Raw genomic sequence first — 13,101 nt, forward strand, 5'->3', positions numbered from 1 at the left:
CACCTAGGCTACTTCACTCCCCGACCTGATGGTAAATGATGTGCACTGGATGACCATTGGGTCATGTACGTAGATGCGTTGCTCATCATGCCATGTGAAATCACGAGGATCAGCAGGATAAGTAAACTCACCTCTTCTGGCACTTGAGGCTGTTTAGCAGCATGTCTGTCTGCGGGCTTATTAAAACTTGGCTCCCTAATGAACATACGCCCTTGAAGCCTGCTGAGTGCTTAGCGCTGCTCAGGAGACGGGGCTCTGGACACACGGGGCCTCTCTTCCTGCTCCCTACGGAGCGCTCGAGTATAAAACTCAGCTGTACCGGCAGGCTGGGGTAGAGTCATATAAACACGTTTACATTACAGAGAACTGGAATGTTAACAAAAGACACTCCACAGAATACGTTCTTCTTCCTCCGTGTTTTATTTCAGCAAAAATTAATTTTGCAAGCTAGGCAAGAGAGGTTTTATTGGCTCTGCAACTGTTTTTTGTTTGGTGTCTGTTTTTCTGTTTTTGCCATGGGTGATTCAAACACCACTGCTGCAGGCCCATGGGACAGTGGGAGGAAAAGGCAGTTCCGCATGGGCTGAGCAAGACCCCACAATCATGGCATGACTTCACACTCCATTGTGGACACGCCAATTCATTTGTATTTGTGTGAACACTGGACAAAATTGAGTGTAGTGTAGTCTTGTAGTGAGTGTTGCACAACAACACATCCAGCCTAACAGGTCCCTCAGGGGGGAGATTTATGTTGTTGGGGAGTGACAGTAGACATCCAGGAACTAAGGCCTACTTAACAGACATGGAAATCCCATTCTGAATATACTATTCATCTATTTATTTATTACTCGAGAGTCATTCCGTTTAATTAAACTTCTGGGGTGCTGGCAAAGACGAGTTTGACATAAAATTGAAAGAAAAAGAGCAGTTCAAAGAGATTCCACAAAAGTGCCATGATGAATGGGCCACTTTTCACCAAACATCTGTTGGAGGCCTTGGTATCTGTCTGCCCAGAGGGCTCTTGCAGACAGGTCAGCTCAGTCAGAGAGGCTTCCTCCCTGAGCCTCACAAATCTATTCTTCCCCTCAGTCCTGTCCTATGGATCCCATGATCATAACAAGGTTTCATTGATGGCCGTTGTACCAGCTGGACTGAAGTTTGGTCCTTGTTGTATGCTGCTGTTGGTGTTGACCTATTGACCCTTGCGCTGAAGGGATCCCCAACCAAAACTGGTGACTGATAATTAGCAAAAGACTGTGGCAGAAAACACTTTTGAAGTCATCTCAGCTAATTGTTGTGTCATCCCATTTTTCCTTGAAGCTTGCTCACGGTCAAAAGAACGTAGGTTACGGCAGGCCAGTGGTTTGTTCCGACTAAATGGACTATGGGGAAAAGGTTTAATGGATTGAAAAATAACAAATTTATCATGCTTAATAGGAAGCTATTCAGGTCAAATTGACCTCATGCAGGGGGTTAAATCGCATCATAACTTTCTGGCACTCGACCTTCATTGTTAATTGGGGGCAGTGAAGAAGATTTTTCATTTACCTAACTGTTGCTGAAGAGAGCACATGATTCTCTGCTCACAGCTAACCAAGCATGAGGCCCGTCCAGCAGGACCAGCAGCCATCAAACGTGAACATTACATGAAGCTGAAAACTATATGGGAGAGGAACACCACTTGAAAACACAGCTAGCAATTAGTTTGGCCCAAACTACGGCCCCATACCAAATTGATGTGCTGTCATGTCGGAGGCTGGAAGACACGTGTCATCAGTGAGTCAACTAGCAAATGGTGTTTATGCATCATCCATTCCCAGCAGCAAAGGTAAACAGAACTTAACCTGTATTACTGAAAATGCGGGAGTCTAATATCAAAACAACTGACCATTTGAGTAAATCATTCCTTCATCCTGTATGCGGGCGGGCTGTTGAGTGGGCAGCTTAGTGGTGAATTAAAAAAAAAAAGTTTGTCAGTGTCAGACAATCACAGTTTCTGTTTGTTCTAGAAACCCTCATATAATTTTGTGTAACCAAGCAAGAAAATTCAAAACTTCCTCAAATGAATTATAGCAGACAGTGTTGCAAAAACTTTTACTAACATGAGCAACATTAAATATGGGGTATTGTTGTTAGTTATTTGGTTGAAAATGTTATGAAGGAGTGACCTTCTGGAGGCAATTAAGCAGTGAGTAAGGGAGTGAGTAGAATATAGTGATTTCTGTGTAAGTGTGAACAGTAGTTTTACAGGTCCTGGTTCAAAAATTAAACAACATTTACAAGATTTGCATAACACTCAATAAATTTAGATATAAAAGAGGAAATAGAGTCAATCTTAAGTTAGTAAAAAGCTTCAGTAAATCCCCTCGCTCTTTACTGCACCAGTTGTATGCCTGGATTTAGATGGTTAACTGGATAGTCATTGGCAGTTTGGTGCCACACTGTTGTTGGCATGAACTCAAGGGTGCCTGTCTCCCCTTTGCTTCAATTCCTAAAATATTCCATCTAATATTGTCTCTGTATCCTTTATGTTGACCGTTATGAAACTGTGTTGAATAGAGCCATCAGTTAGTTCTTTTGGGAGATAAGCGTGTGGAGTGTTTTTTCCTCGTGTGGTGGGTGGGTGGATGTCGGGTAATTGGAGCAGATATCCATTTCTATCCTTCTGGTGAAGCTGCTAATGTGGAAAATGCTTGACCTTGATTTTCCATAGCCAGTTGGTGGAGACACTGTGAACGTGGACTGACGCTGCATGGCACGCAGCCATCTATCACCCCTTCAGGACAAATAGCAACTGAGCCTGTCCAGCGGTCCTTGTGACCAGGTCACAGCTAGGAGGTGAAGAAGGAGGTGAGCTCACGGGGCCCGGGCCAACAGCTAGAGAGGCACGTTGAATCGAGGGTGAGGGGCCAGGAAAATTGTAAGGGAGGGGAGTGAAAAATGGGGAGAAGGAGAAAGAAAGGTCCGGGTGAGAAGCCAAGATGATCTATCACACACATTTACCCCTCTGCTTTTTCTTTTGTCAATTATGCTAAGAGCCAAAGAAAACACGACGACAGAGTACTCAGAACTCAGAAGAATGCATGTTGCAAGGGCATGATCTCCATCACACACTTATTTAGACATAACTGCCAGTATGGATTCATGTTGTGATTGATTTCATAAGATGTTGAATGTTTTAAGTTACGTCTGGCTAATGACTGAATAGGCCCCACGTCTTTGGAAAATTTACGTTTTCTGAAAAGCGTGACACCATTCTATGTATTGTTCATAAAAGACACTTTTAGATCCAACTTCAAGAGACAGACGGACTACACCACAAAATTCAAGGCTGAAGTGGTGGATTTAGAAAACATTTACAGAACCGAGCCGTATATTTTCTAACTGACCAGAGTTGAAAACATTAGCCAGTGCTAACCCTAACACCCCACCAAGGCTGCCATCAATAACCCTATTGTGATAAACAAGAACCATCAATTTTAATAAATCCACAGGAAACTTCTCTTTCTGTATTTCCATAAGAAACCATCTCCACTGGACCAACTAATTTCACTTTCAGTTAACTGAGGGAGAGAAATGTACAGTTGTGATCAGATTTCTTAGAGACAATGTGATGCAGCTTCCTGGATCACATTTGAAATAACAGAGATGGTTTACTTGTTGCATATCTAGCCCATAGATGGAAGCAGGAGGGCACCATCTTCCCTTCAGTCTGTCCTTTTTTTAAATTCCTATCTCAGGAACCAGCGTCCACCTAAATATTCAGGGAACAGGGCTATTCAGAGCACCTGCTGCATGGGGGTTCATGTGCCGGTGAATAACTAAAGTTGCCCTGCTCTTGTCCACTCCTTATTTTATTGTTTTATTATTATCAGCAGAAAAAAACAAAAATCAGACCTTTTGAGCCCTGGCTGACTAACACTTAACATCAGGAACAAGACAATTTAGCCATCAATAAGTCAGGCAGAAAACTGTCCTTTTGACGTTGTCTTATACCTCACAGAACCATGCTGATAATATCGCAGACTCATTCAGTAAATCTACAAAGATCAACATATAAAAAGGCAATTTGTAAAATGGAAGTACAGCTCAAAGCCTTTGTTAACTGAACAACTCACACCCATAAATGAAAGAGCCAATCATTCAGCCGTGAAGTACTGCAGGGTGGATGTATTGCCAGTGCTATGACATGCATCAGAAACATAGCCAATGGTGCTAAAGTCTGTCTGACTTTAACATGTTTCTGGATCGTTTCACTATTTGAAAGCAAAGATGTAGTCATTATATTTTCCCTTTGTCAACAGTAATTTATAACAATGCCTTGCAAGGCTTGCATGTACAATGTAGATTTGAAGCCCACTTATACAGTTCTCAGTTTGTTTTAAAGCCAGCATTCGCAACACCTATAAAAAAAATAAGTATGACTTTCATGAAAGGCAAAGTGGAAGTGCCTGACTGTCTTAAATAACACCCATGTGACCTACTTCCATTACCCAGCTGACAGCACCTCCTTCACACAAGCTGGGAAAGACCGTGTAGTCCTTGGACTTAACACATTACATTTATCCTGCTCTATCTTCAACTGTTTCCTCTTGTTGCTTGAAGGCCTGTTTTATGTACACTGTTTGATCTGCTACGAGGCAAGATGGAGGTCTCCTGTAATATTTCTTCTAAGGAAAAGCTGTCATGTTCAATGAAAAAACAAACATTAATAAAGCACATAATTCCAGCTTTTACAAAGTGGTTCTCTGCCAAATTAACCTTCCTTTTGCACATTTTCCCCTAGGTCCTCAGTGCTGCCCAGTCTGAACAATGTCAGTATTATGTTAGCTGCTGGGTAAAGAGGAAGGAGAGCTGCGGGCTTTGATACAAAATGGCAATAGGTAGCTAACAAAGAGATTGACGTTCTTTGTTGGTTTTCTATTGAAAGTCATCACAGAGACTGATTCACATAGATCACTTAAAATTCTGGAGGCGAGGCTCAGAAAACTCTGTTGATACTTTCATATAATGAGAGCCCTACATTCTGAGCGTAATGATACTGTTTGGCTTTCTAATGGGTACACTTGAACTTTGACCCTTCACTCAACGGTGACATTCACTTTCAAGTGAATTGATGCAAATGTGTCTCTCCTGGGATGTGCATGCTGACAGGTAAACGTGTCAAGTTTGTTCCCATTGATAGAATTAATTTGACAACATTAAATGTGTGTTCAGTAGCTTCAAAACATTTGCCTGCCAGTTATATACCAAAAAACAGCAAGGAAAGGGAGCAATTGAAAGCACTAAAAGAATCTGGAGACAAATCCACCTTGACTTTTCTTGTACATACATAAAAATTGTTTGTGCCAAGACTTGGATATTGTTATTGTTACTATGACTCTGTGCTTTGTATAAAACTGTGCAGAGTAATGCAGTTATATTTCGGATCGGCATTTGAAAGATGATAGGAGTGGCTTGGTTGTAATGCCAGAGTTTTCAAAGAACTCTTTGTGTGGAAGCATTGGTCATAGCCAGAGACATCCTCCTGGTATTTATTCTAGAGTTCCTCCAGATGCTGCAAATTGTATCAAATTGGGCCATGTTAAGGCCCACTTTCATAAAACAAATACTGCTCCACAGATCTTTAGTGATTCCCAAACAGGGGTATACTGCCTCAGAAGGCACTTCTGCAGTCACCAGGGGTACCATAAGTAGCTCAACTAATAAAAAAAATATAAATTACAATTTGAGTTAAAATTATATCTGCCCATAGAAATAAAGTTATAAAATAATTCTATCTGCCTATAAAGTCAGCTGTATAGCCCCATTGCCAGACCTATCTCCATATCTCGTCCACCATGGAGCCTGGTCTGCCTATACACCTAAATCCATTCGGATAGGAGGAAAACGCTCCGGCTTGTTTGTATTTCTATTTAGCATTCGCAAACCGTCCTGGGCGGCAACGGTTTACTGGAAGGAAAGACATGCCGGATTTCCATTCTACCGGCGAGCCAGACGAAATCAACATCTTTGAGTCGGTTCTTTTAATACTTCCATGGTTTGAGTATGTGAAAACCATGGACTGTAGGTGAAAACTAGCTAATTAGCAAGTGCAGCTAGTAATAAATAGTTTGCTAAAAGTATTACACAGTAGAGTTAACTTTAGCTAACAGTGAAGGATAATTAAAATAGCTATGCATAATTGGATAAATGCCTGAAATAACTTCGCTATCTATTGGTTTGCTTGTAAAATACAGAGACACCTGAAATAGTCAACATCGCTAAAGGTAACGTTAGATAGCTAGCTAGCTAACGCTAGACAATCAGCCAACGCTAGCTAGATAAAGGCAATATAGCTACTTGAAATAAACAGCTAAACTAGCTTAAGGTAATGGATTGAAATAGCTAACTTTCATGAAGAAGTTGGTTAGCTGGCTAACTAAAAGCAATAGACGAATGGTAAAACAACACGTTAGCTAACGTTACCCAGTTAAAGAAAAGTAAAGTATCAATGGTTAGCTAAGACAGCAGTCCTGCAATACATTCCAACTAAAGGTTATCACGTTAGTGTTCAATTAAAACTGTTTTAGACAAATGTTTATTCAACTGTATGATCATTTTGGAGGCTGCAATTTGTGATGCTGTAGATTACATAGCTAGCTAGCTACAGTACAACGAGGCGTTCCTAGCTACCTTAAGTGGTAGAAATGGGGTGGACAAAATAATGATATCTGTCTGCATAGCGCAATTTAACACCTCGTATTAGTATCATTTATTAGTTTTAGCGTGGTGCACCTAATTAACTTGCAACTTGGTGTAATGTTAGATAATTAAAGTTCGGTTTCTGCCACTCCATGTAGTAGGAGCCTAGTGCAAATGCAAACGTAATTAAATTGACAACATTGTGTGAAACTATTATTGCCACAGTATCAACTAAGTGTTAAATAACATCTAATTAAAAAAAAAAAAAAAACACATTTTAAATGAACACATTTGGACCATGACAGGTGGTGTCGATGAAGGGGTAGGCCTACTCGAGTTGTATGTGTACAGGTACAAATCTGCCAAAAAAGGTTGAAAGCTACTGCTCTACACACTTTCAACACTTATAATATGAAACAGATTAAGACACTAAATGAGGCTATAGTACAGCAACAGCTGCAGCCTGCTGATAGAAGCACATGGATTTTTCTGTGCATACTCTGGTCAACTTCTAGATGCTGGGGTCAACTGCCTATGATCTTTTCAGTGGGGCCATCGACACCAGCAAGGCAACATGCCTGGGGGACGGAGTGAGACTGCTGGACAAATGCAGCCTCCTTCTTTAATTAGATTTCTCATGGGTTGCAAGATGAGCCGTAATCAGCTGTGGCGCTCATCCCAAGTCTTCACACAGTCATGATGTTTCCTTGGAGATCTGACGGGAAAAAATGAAACCTCTGTCTGTTCAAAGTGTTCATTTAGTAACCTTTTTTAAAGTTTCAGTGTTAAAAAAACGTTTCTTAGAGGTTTGTATATGTTAGCTGTTGTGGAAAGGAGAATGAATGGGCATACTAATATTCTTCCTCTCGGTTTGCGTGTGTTTTGTATGGCAGTCCTGTGAGTGGTAATGGTGCTCGGGGACCACTCATGAGAGAGACAGACGTGTATCTTGGTGGGTTGAATAAGAGGACGGAGCCAACTCTCTTTTGGTTGTTTAAGATCTTTTGGGAGAAGAGAAATGTGTTGTTTCCAGACCGTCAGAAGGAAAGTGATGATGCAGCATGGATGAGAGGGGGAGATGAATGGGATTTGTTACATAACCTGTTTTCCAAGATTGAGTTTGAAATGTGAACCTTCTATACCTTTTCCTACTGGATCAAAGCATGTCTGTAAACCTGCAAATTGCCAGGATGCACTTTACATTCTGTATGATTACAGCAGCATTGTGAATTTAACTCAGTGCTTCACTCTGTTGTGGCACTGTAAGAAAAGAAAATAATTAGTCTACACGTATTGAATTCAAAACATTATAAAAAGGACTGCATTAACTCAAATAATCCAGCAATCAGTGTCTTAAAGAAAAAAATCTTAAAGAAAAACATCTGGTTTCGGAAGTTTTGTTGTAGGCTACTACAATACCATAAAACTTCGGAAACCAGATGTTTTCTTAGCCTGCCAGTTCAAATTTAAATGTAAGGTACCGAATAACGCAGCTGTATTCATGATAATTCCAATAATCTTGTTCAAAGGAATCCCAGAAAAAGACGCACAGTATCATGATGTAACTTGGCAGAGAATGTGCGTTTGGGCATATGGACCGAGCGGTTCCGTGAGTGAAGTAACAATACAGCCGACAAGGGGGAGTTTCTTGCAAAGCACATGCAATCCCTACAAAAATTCCCGGGGACTTCAGATCCAAGGAGGTGGCGATATTCATGGGAGCACGATTCAAACTCTGTCAGTTGGAGTAGGAGTACAGCTTCAGCAGCCCTTGAGCCAACGTGCTGCACTCTTTGCGCCTCTTTTTGTTTTTTAATTTAAACTAAAACAGATGGAATAATGTTGGCCTAAAACAACTTTTTTAGAGCTGGAAGGTGAAAGACTCCGAGTTTCTAACTTTGGACTGTAGTTAGGTGCTGATTTGACAACCTGTAGACATTCTGCGCAGTCTTACCTGGGCATTATGAAGAGGTATCCAGGCATTTTTCATTCTTGGGAGAGGATGTCGTCTTGCTGAACTCGTGTAACTTAATCGGATACTTGCTTATATTTTAGTGACTCTCCGTAACTGTAACGCGATCTGCCCTTTTACGCGGTACTTTCGAAACATCACATGCCCAAAATGGACCGTGCGGGATTTGCTGTTTTGATGGTTTTGACTGTTGCACTGGGGCGAATTGGTGACTGTCACAAGGACACAACAGGTGGGAGGAAAGAGGGTGCAGGGACAGGCCGGACGGTCTGGAACCAGCAGCAGTCCCGGGTGAGGAGTCAGGGTCACTTGCCAGGGGGACCAGAGGACGGTGCTTCTTCAGAACACTCCGAAGAAACGTCTCCCGGGACCAGCCAGTCTAGGAATCTGGTCCGCCTGCCCAGGGGCACAACTTCCCAAGCAGATGACAGTCACAAATCCAAAGCAGAACCAGATCATGCTGCAGGCGCCTCCCAGGAAGACCTTGTCTCTGCGCCGCTGGATGGTGCGCTGCGCACCGCAAGACACCCGGGCAGCCAGAAGCAGAGTATCAGAGTGAACCGCAGGCAGAGCAGCAAGCCCAGCTCTGCCAGCACAAGGAAACTTCTTGGGTAGGAATGACTGCCAAGTGCACTACAGTCTACTATAAAAATGTTTTACTTTGCTTTATCAAGCTGTTGAAGCCATTCAAGTTAACTGTACTGTATGATCAGTTGCCTATTTTTCAAGGAATTTGTGTGACCTATTCCAGTCCATGTGGTTTACTGTAAAGTGGTACACTTAGCAAAATATCCCTTCCTGTAAGGCAAACCAAGTACTTTGGTAATAGAAATACCAGCAGAAAATGGCTACAAAGTGTTGCTCAATATCATTACACATCTGTGTGAATATAGTCCATCAAACTTGGTGAAAAGTCTTTTGAAAAGTTTTGAGACTAATGCAACACTGCATTGTCACCATTTCCTCCTATTACTACACACTACAGTAATTTTAAATCCTGGTAGGAGACTGGCTGCAGATGACTTAAATGTGTGCGCCCCAGTATTCATGCTCTTGCCTGTGGCCATGTATTTTAGTGGTTTAACCAGTGCCTTGGCTGGTGAACATTTGCAAATTTGCTTAGTGATCAGAAACACCTGTTTCTCTGATGGCCTTCTCTCAGTACTGCAAATCCCTATTTTTTTGTCTCTGTTAAACTCCAAACAGGACGATGGGTTGTTTCCATATTAAAGCCCTTTTCTTTTTGTTAAATGAACCCTCATGCATCGAGTCCTGTTTGTGCCATAGTGACAAAGAATGATACACACAGGAGGCTGGTGGGGAGTGTTTACATAATAATCAGAGGGAGATTTGAATGGCTCACCTTGTGTCGCAGACGTTAAAATATAGATGAGTATGTCTCTTTTGTGTGTCATAAAAAAGGGCTCTTGACTTTAGGAAATGGATTATTTATATATTGTCAATTTATGGGAAACACTTTACAAGCAATAGGAGGATTCAGCCAATTGGTTCGCCATCTGTAGGCACACATATGTGCACACACCTGCGTTAAGCCTAAACCATGATAACACCCAAGAGAAACAATGGACATGGATGTGTCCAGTACTTGTATCTGCATTTTATTGCCCACACAATAAATGTGTTATATTGTGCACCATCAAAATACCCTGATCCATCACACCTTGAAAACAACATTTCTCATCGGTACGTCAGCCAGACAGTTGCACTCATGCATGGTTGATTTGAGGTGCTGTCTATTTATAGTAGCGCATAAAGAAAATAGCTGCCGGTAGTATTAGATCCAACATGCTTTTTTGCCTTGATTGACATTGCCAAAAACATAGTCTAGTGTTAGTCCCAATGAATGGGGTTTTTTGAAATTTAAAAGTGGTGTTACATAACTCTGTGGGAACATTACCTTATTGTAGTCTGCACAGCAATTTTAACACTTTGATTCATTAGCTTCAGACGAATCGTCCGCCGCTTGTCAGAGAAAGTGTTTCAATGACACATTTCCTCTTGGAATTCCCACTCAGCTTGCTCATGTACTGTACCCAGAGGCACTAGCAGCGTTGGGTTTACTTAATTCTCCTTTACATACATGCTGACTCAGTATGACTCCCCTTCTGTGTCCAGTGCACCTGTCAGACGACTGAATGATAAAGATAGCTCAGTGCTGAAATCATACTCCACCACCTCATGTTTGCGTTTTAAATAAAAATAGAACTAGGTGTGAACATGGTGTTATCAATATTTTAACCCGGGGCATGATCCCAATTATCTTGTGAAAGGTCTCCGTTACATACATATATCCCCTGATGAAATTTGAATGTGATGACTGATGTCTTTGGCACGGGACTGGCCTGATGTGTTTGATTCATGACAAAGCTAAGCCTGCCAGAGGGCCCAAACAACTGCATGTTATCCCTGTGACGCCTCAGTAAGAGTCACAGTATTTAATTAGTGCAATCCGACTGAGGTCAATGAGTCAATTCTTGTTATCTTCTCAAATCACCATGAGTCAGACATCCCCTTACTTTAGTATGTTGTGAAAAGATGATGCCAGTGCGTCGACTGCTGCCCTGAAGTTGCTCTTGCAGTCTGGTGCCTTTTCATCTATCTCACTGCAAAACCTTGGCCTGCCCTGCAGGTGCGGATAAAGAGTTAAAATAATCCAGTTATGACAGTTTAAAAAAAGCCATCTTTCATTTGCTCAGTGATTTATAGAAGATGCAGGTTGCTTTTCATATCCCATGTGTCTCTCATAATCTCTTCATGAGGATCAGATAACTATATTTGATAACTGTATTTGTTTTCACTCTGGACTCTCGCATAACAGAAAGAGGGACTTGTGGGTCCACGTTCAGATAGAGTTTCGTGACTTGCTGTGAAATTTTTATCAAATAAAATGCAATTATAGTGTAATCTCTAAAATGTTCATATCAATAAGCCAGCCACATCAGAATGATCTGAAACTAACAGCCTTCACAATCAGATCCGTTTTTCATGCAAAGGTTCAAGGCCGTCCACAATCACTGTTATTGCTCTATGGATTATGGTCCTCGAGACTAATGAATGCTTGAAACAGTACTGTCATCGTCTTCATTTCCCCTGTTTTTTTTGTATATCTTCCTTCCAGGCCCAATGTCTGTGGAGGTCAGCAGTGCTGCTCAGGTTGGGCTTTGGCACCAGGAACCAATCGCTGCATAAAACGTAAGTACAAATATTACTTATTTCCTATGCACATTTTAAATGTCTTTAATTTGCCTCAATACTCTTTTATTCAGCTACCAAAGACAAGCATTTGCAAACTAATGGCATACATGATTCTGAAGTCTTGAAGTGGCACACAAGCACACTGACAAACATTATTGCTTTTTGAACTAATTAACTTCTCAGACAGACAGGCTTTACAGTCCTATTCACAGAGACTGAAAAATAACAAATTAAATGGATACTAATGACTATCCTGTCAAGTGGAATTGCCCAATGAAAGTTTTTCTAGGATGTTAATTGCCCCATGCCTTTCCTTTTCATGGAAGATCCTTGCGTGGAAATTACATTACTTAGCACTTGGCTCTCTCTTTGACACAAGAACTTAATCATGGGTGGAACTGCCTCTTCTTGTATTTGACCACAGCAGTACTGGATATCCTAACTGCCAAATAATTTAAAGTGGAATAGAAGACACTGGCTGTGAATGAATAATCATTGGTAATTTCTTTAAATGCAAAAGTGTCTTTAACTTGTATGCAGACTTTGAAGAGAAACTGTGCTGGTATGTCAGTCTTTTCATGACCTATTCTTAATAAAGGGGAAAATTCCATACAAAAATGGCTACAGCTTACACCAGATTTACTCTCTTTATGTCACGTTTCAATTTCACAATTATGACCACCATTGTTTGCTGCAGAAATAAGAGGTTGTAATTGTAGTTTTTTTTTTTAGTGAGAGTTATCTTTAAACTTTCATGAGTAAAGTCACACACAAACACATATTCATAAATGCCCACACAGGTAATACACATTTCAGCCAGTCAATTCACGACAAGCTTATTGGCCCCAGCAGCCTGATAATTAGATCTCCTTCCCTCCTGCTAGTGCAAAGCCTCCTTCGATTTTTTTCTCAAGTCCCAGCTAAAGGCACACTTACCAAGGTGTAAATTACATCTAAAGTGGAGCTGCAGTGGAGCTTACCCAAATTAAAAGGGTAAATACTTTAAATCTGCTAGAAAGTAACAGGTCCAGTCTAACACACTTATGTTAAACAAGGCAGTGCATCTAAACAGGCCAAGGGTCTCTCCAACCATCTGGACCCTCTTACAGCTTGGCCCTCACCCAGGTCTGACTGGAGGCTATGCTATCATCAGCTGAGTGAAGCCTCACGGCCGGCAAGGTGCCAACACCAAGACCCCAGACTGGAGCTGGTTCTGTAAGCCCCCACGT

General features: G+C 41.4%; 1 protein-coding gene across 3 annotated transcripts in view; it reads left to right on the top strand.

Moving 5' to 3' along the window:
- The first annotated feature begins 8,153 nt into the window (after positions 1 to 8,153).
- Positions 8,154 to 13,101, top strand: part of LOC117935646 (latent-transforming growth factor beta-binding protein 2-like) — an 82,937-nt gene continuing 77,989 nt past the window's right edge. For 2 of the 3 annotated variants that reach the window (XM_034857964.1, XM_034857966.1), the window contains exons 1-2: positions 8,155 to 9,267; positions 11,796 to 11,869. In XM_034857964.1, coding sequence (XP_034713855.1) covers positions 8,798 to 9,267; positions 11,796 to 11,869 — 544 coding nt within the window. In that variant the 5' untranslated portion in view covers positions 8,155 to 8,797. Of the gene's footprint in view, positions 9,268 to 11,795; positions 11,870 to 13,101 lie in introns of all 3 variants that reach the window. The other variant, XM_034857965.1, reaches the window with a different exon arrangement.

This window comes from Etheostoma cragini, chromosome 20 (assembly GCF_013103735.1).
Source record: "Etheostoma cragini isolate CJK2018 chromosome 20, CSU_Ecrag_1.0, whole genome shotgun sequence".
NCBI lineage: Eukaryota > Metazoa > Chordata > Actinopteri > Perciformes > Percidae > Etheostoma > Etheostoma cragini.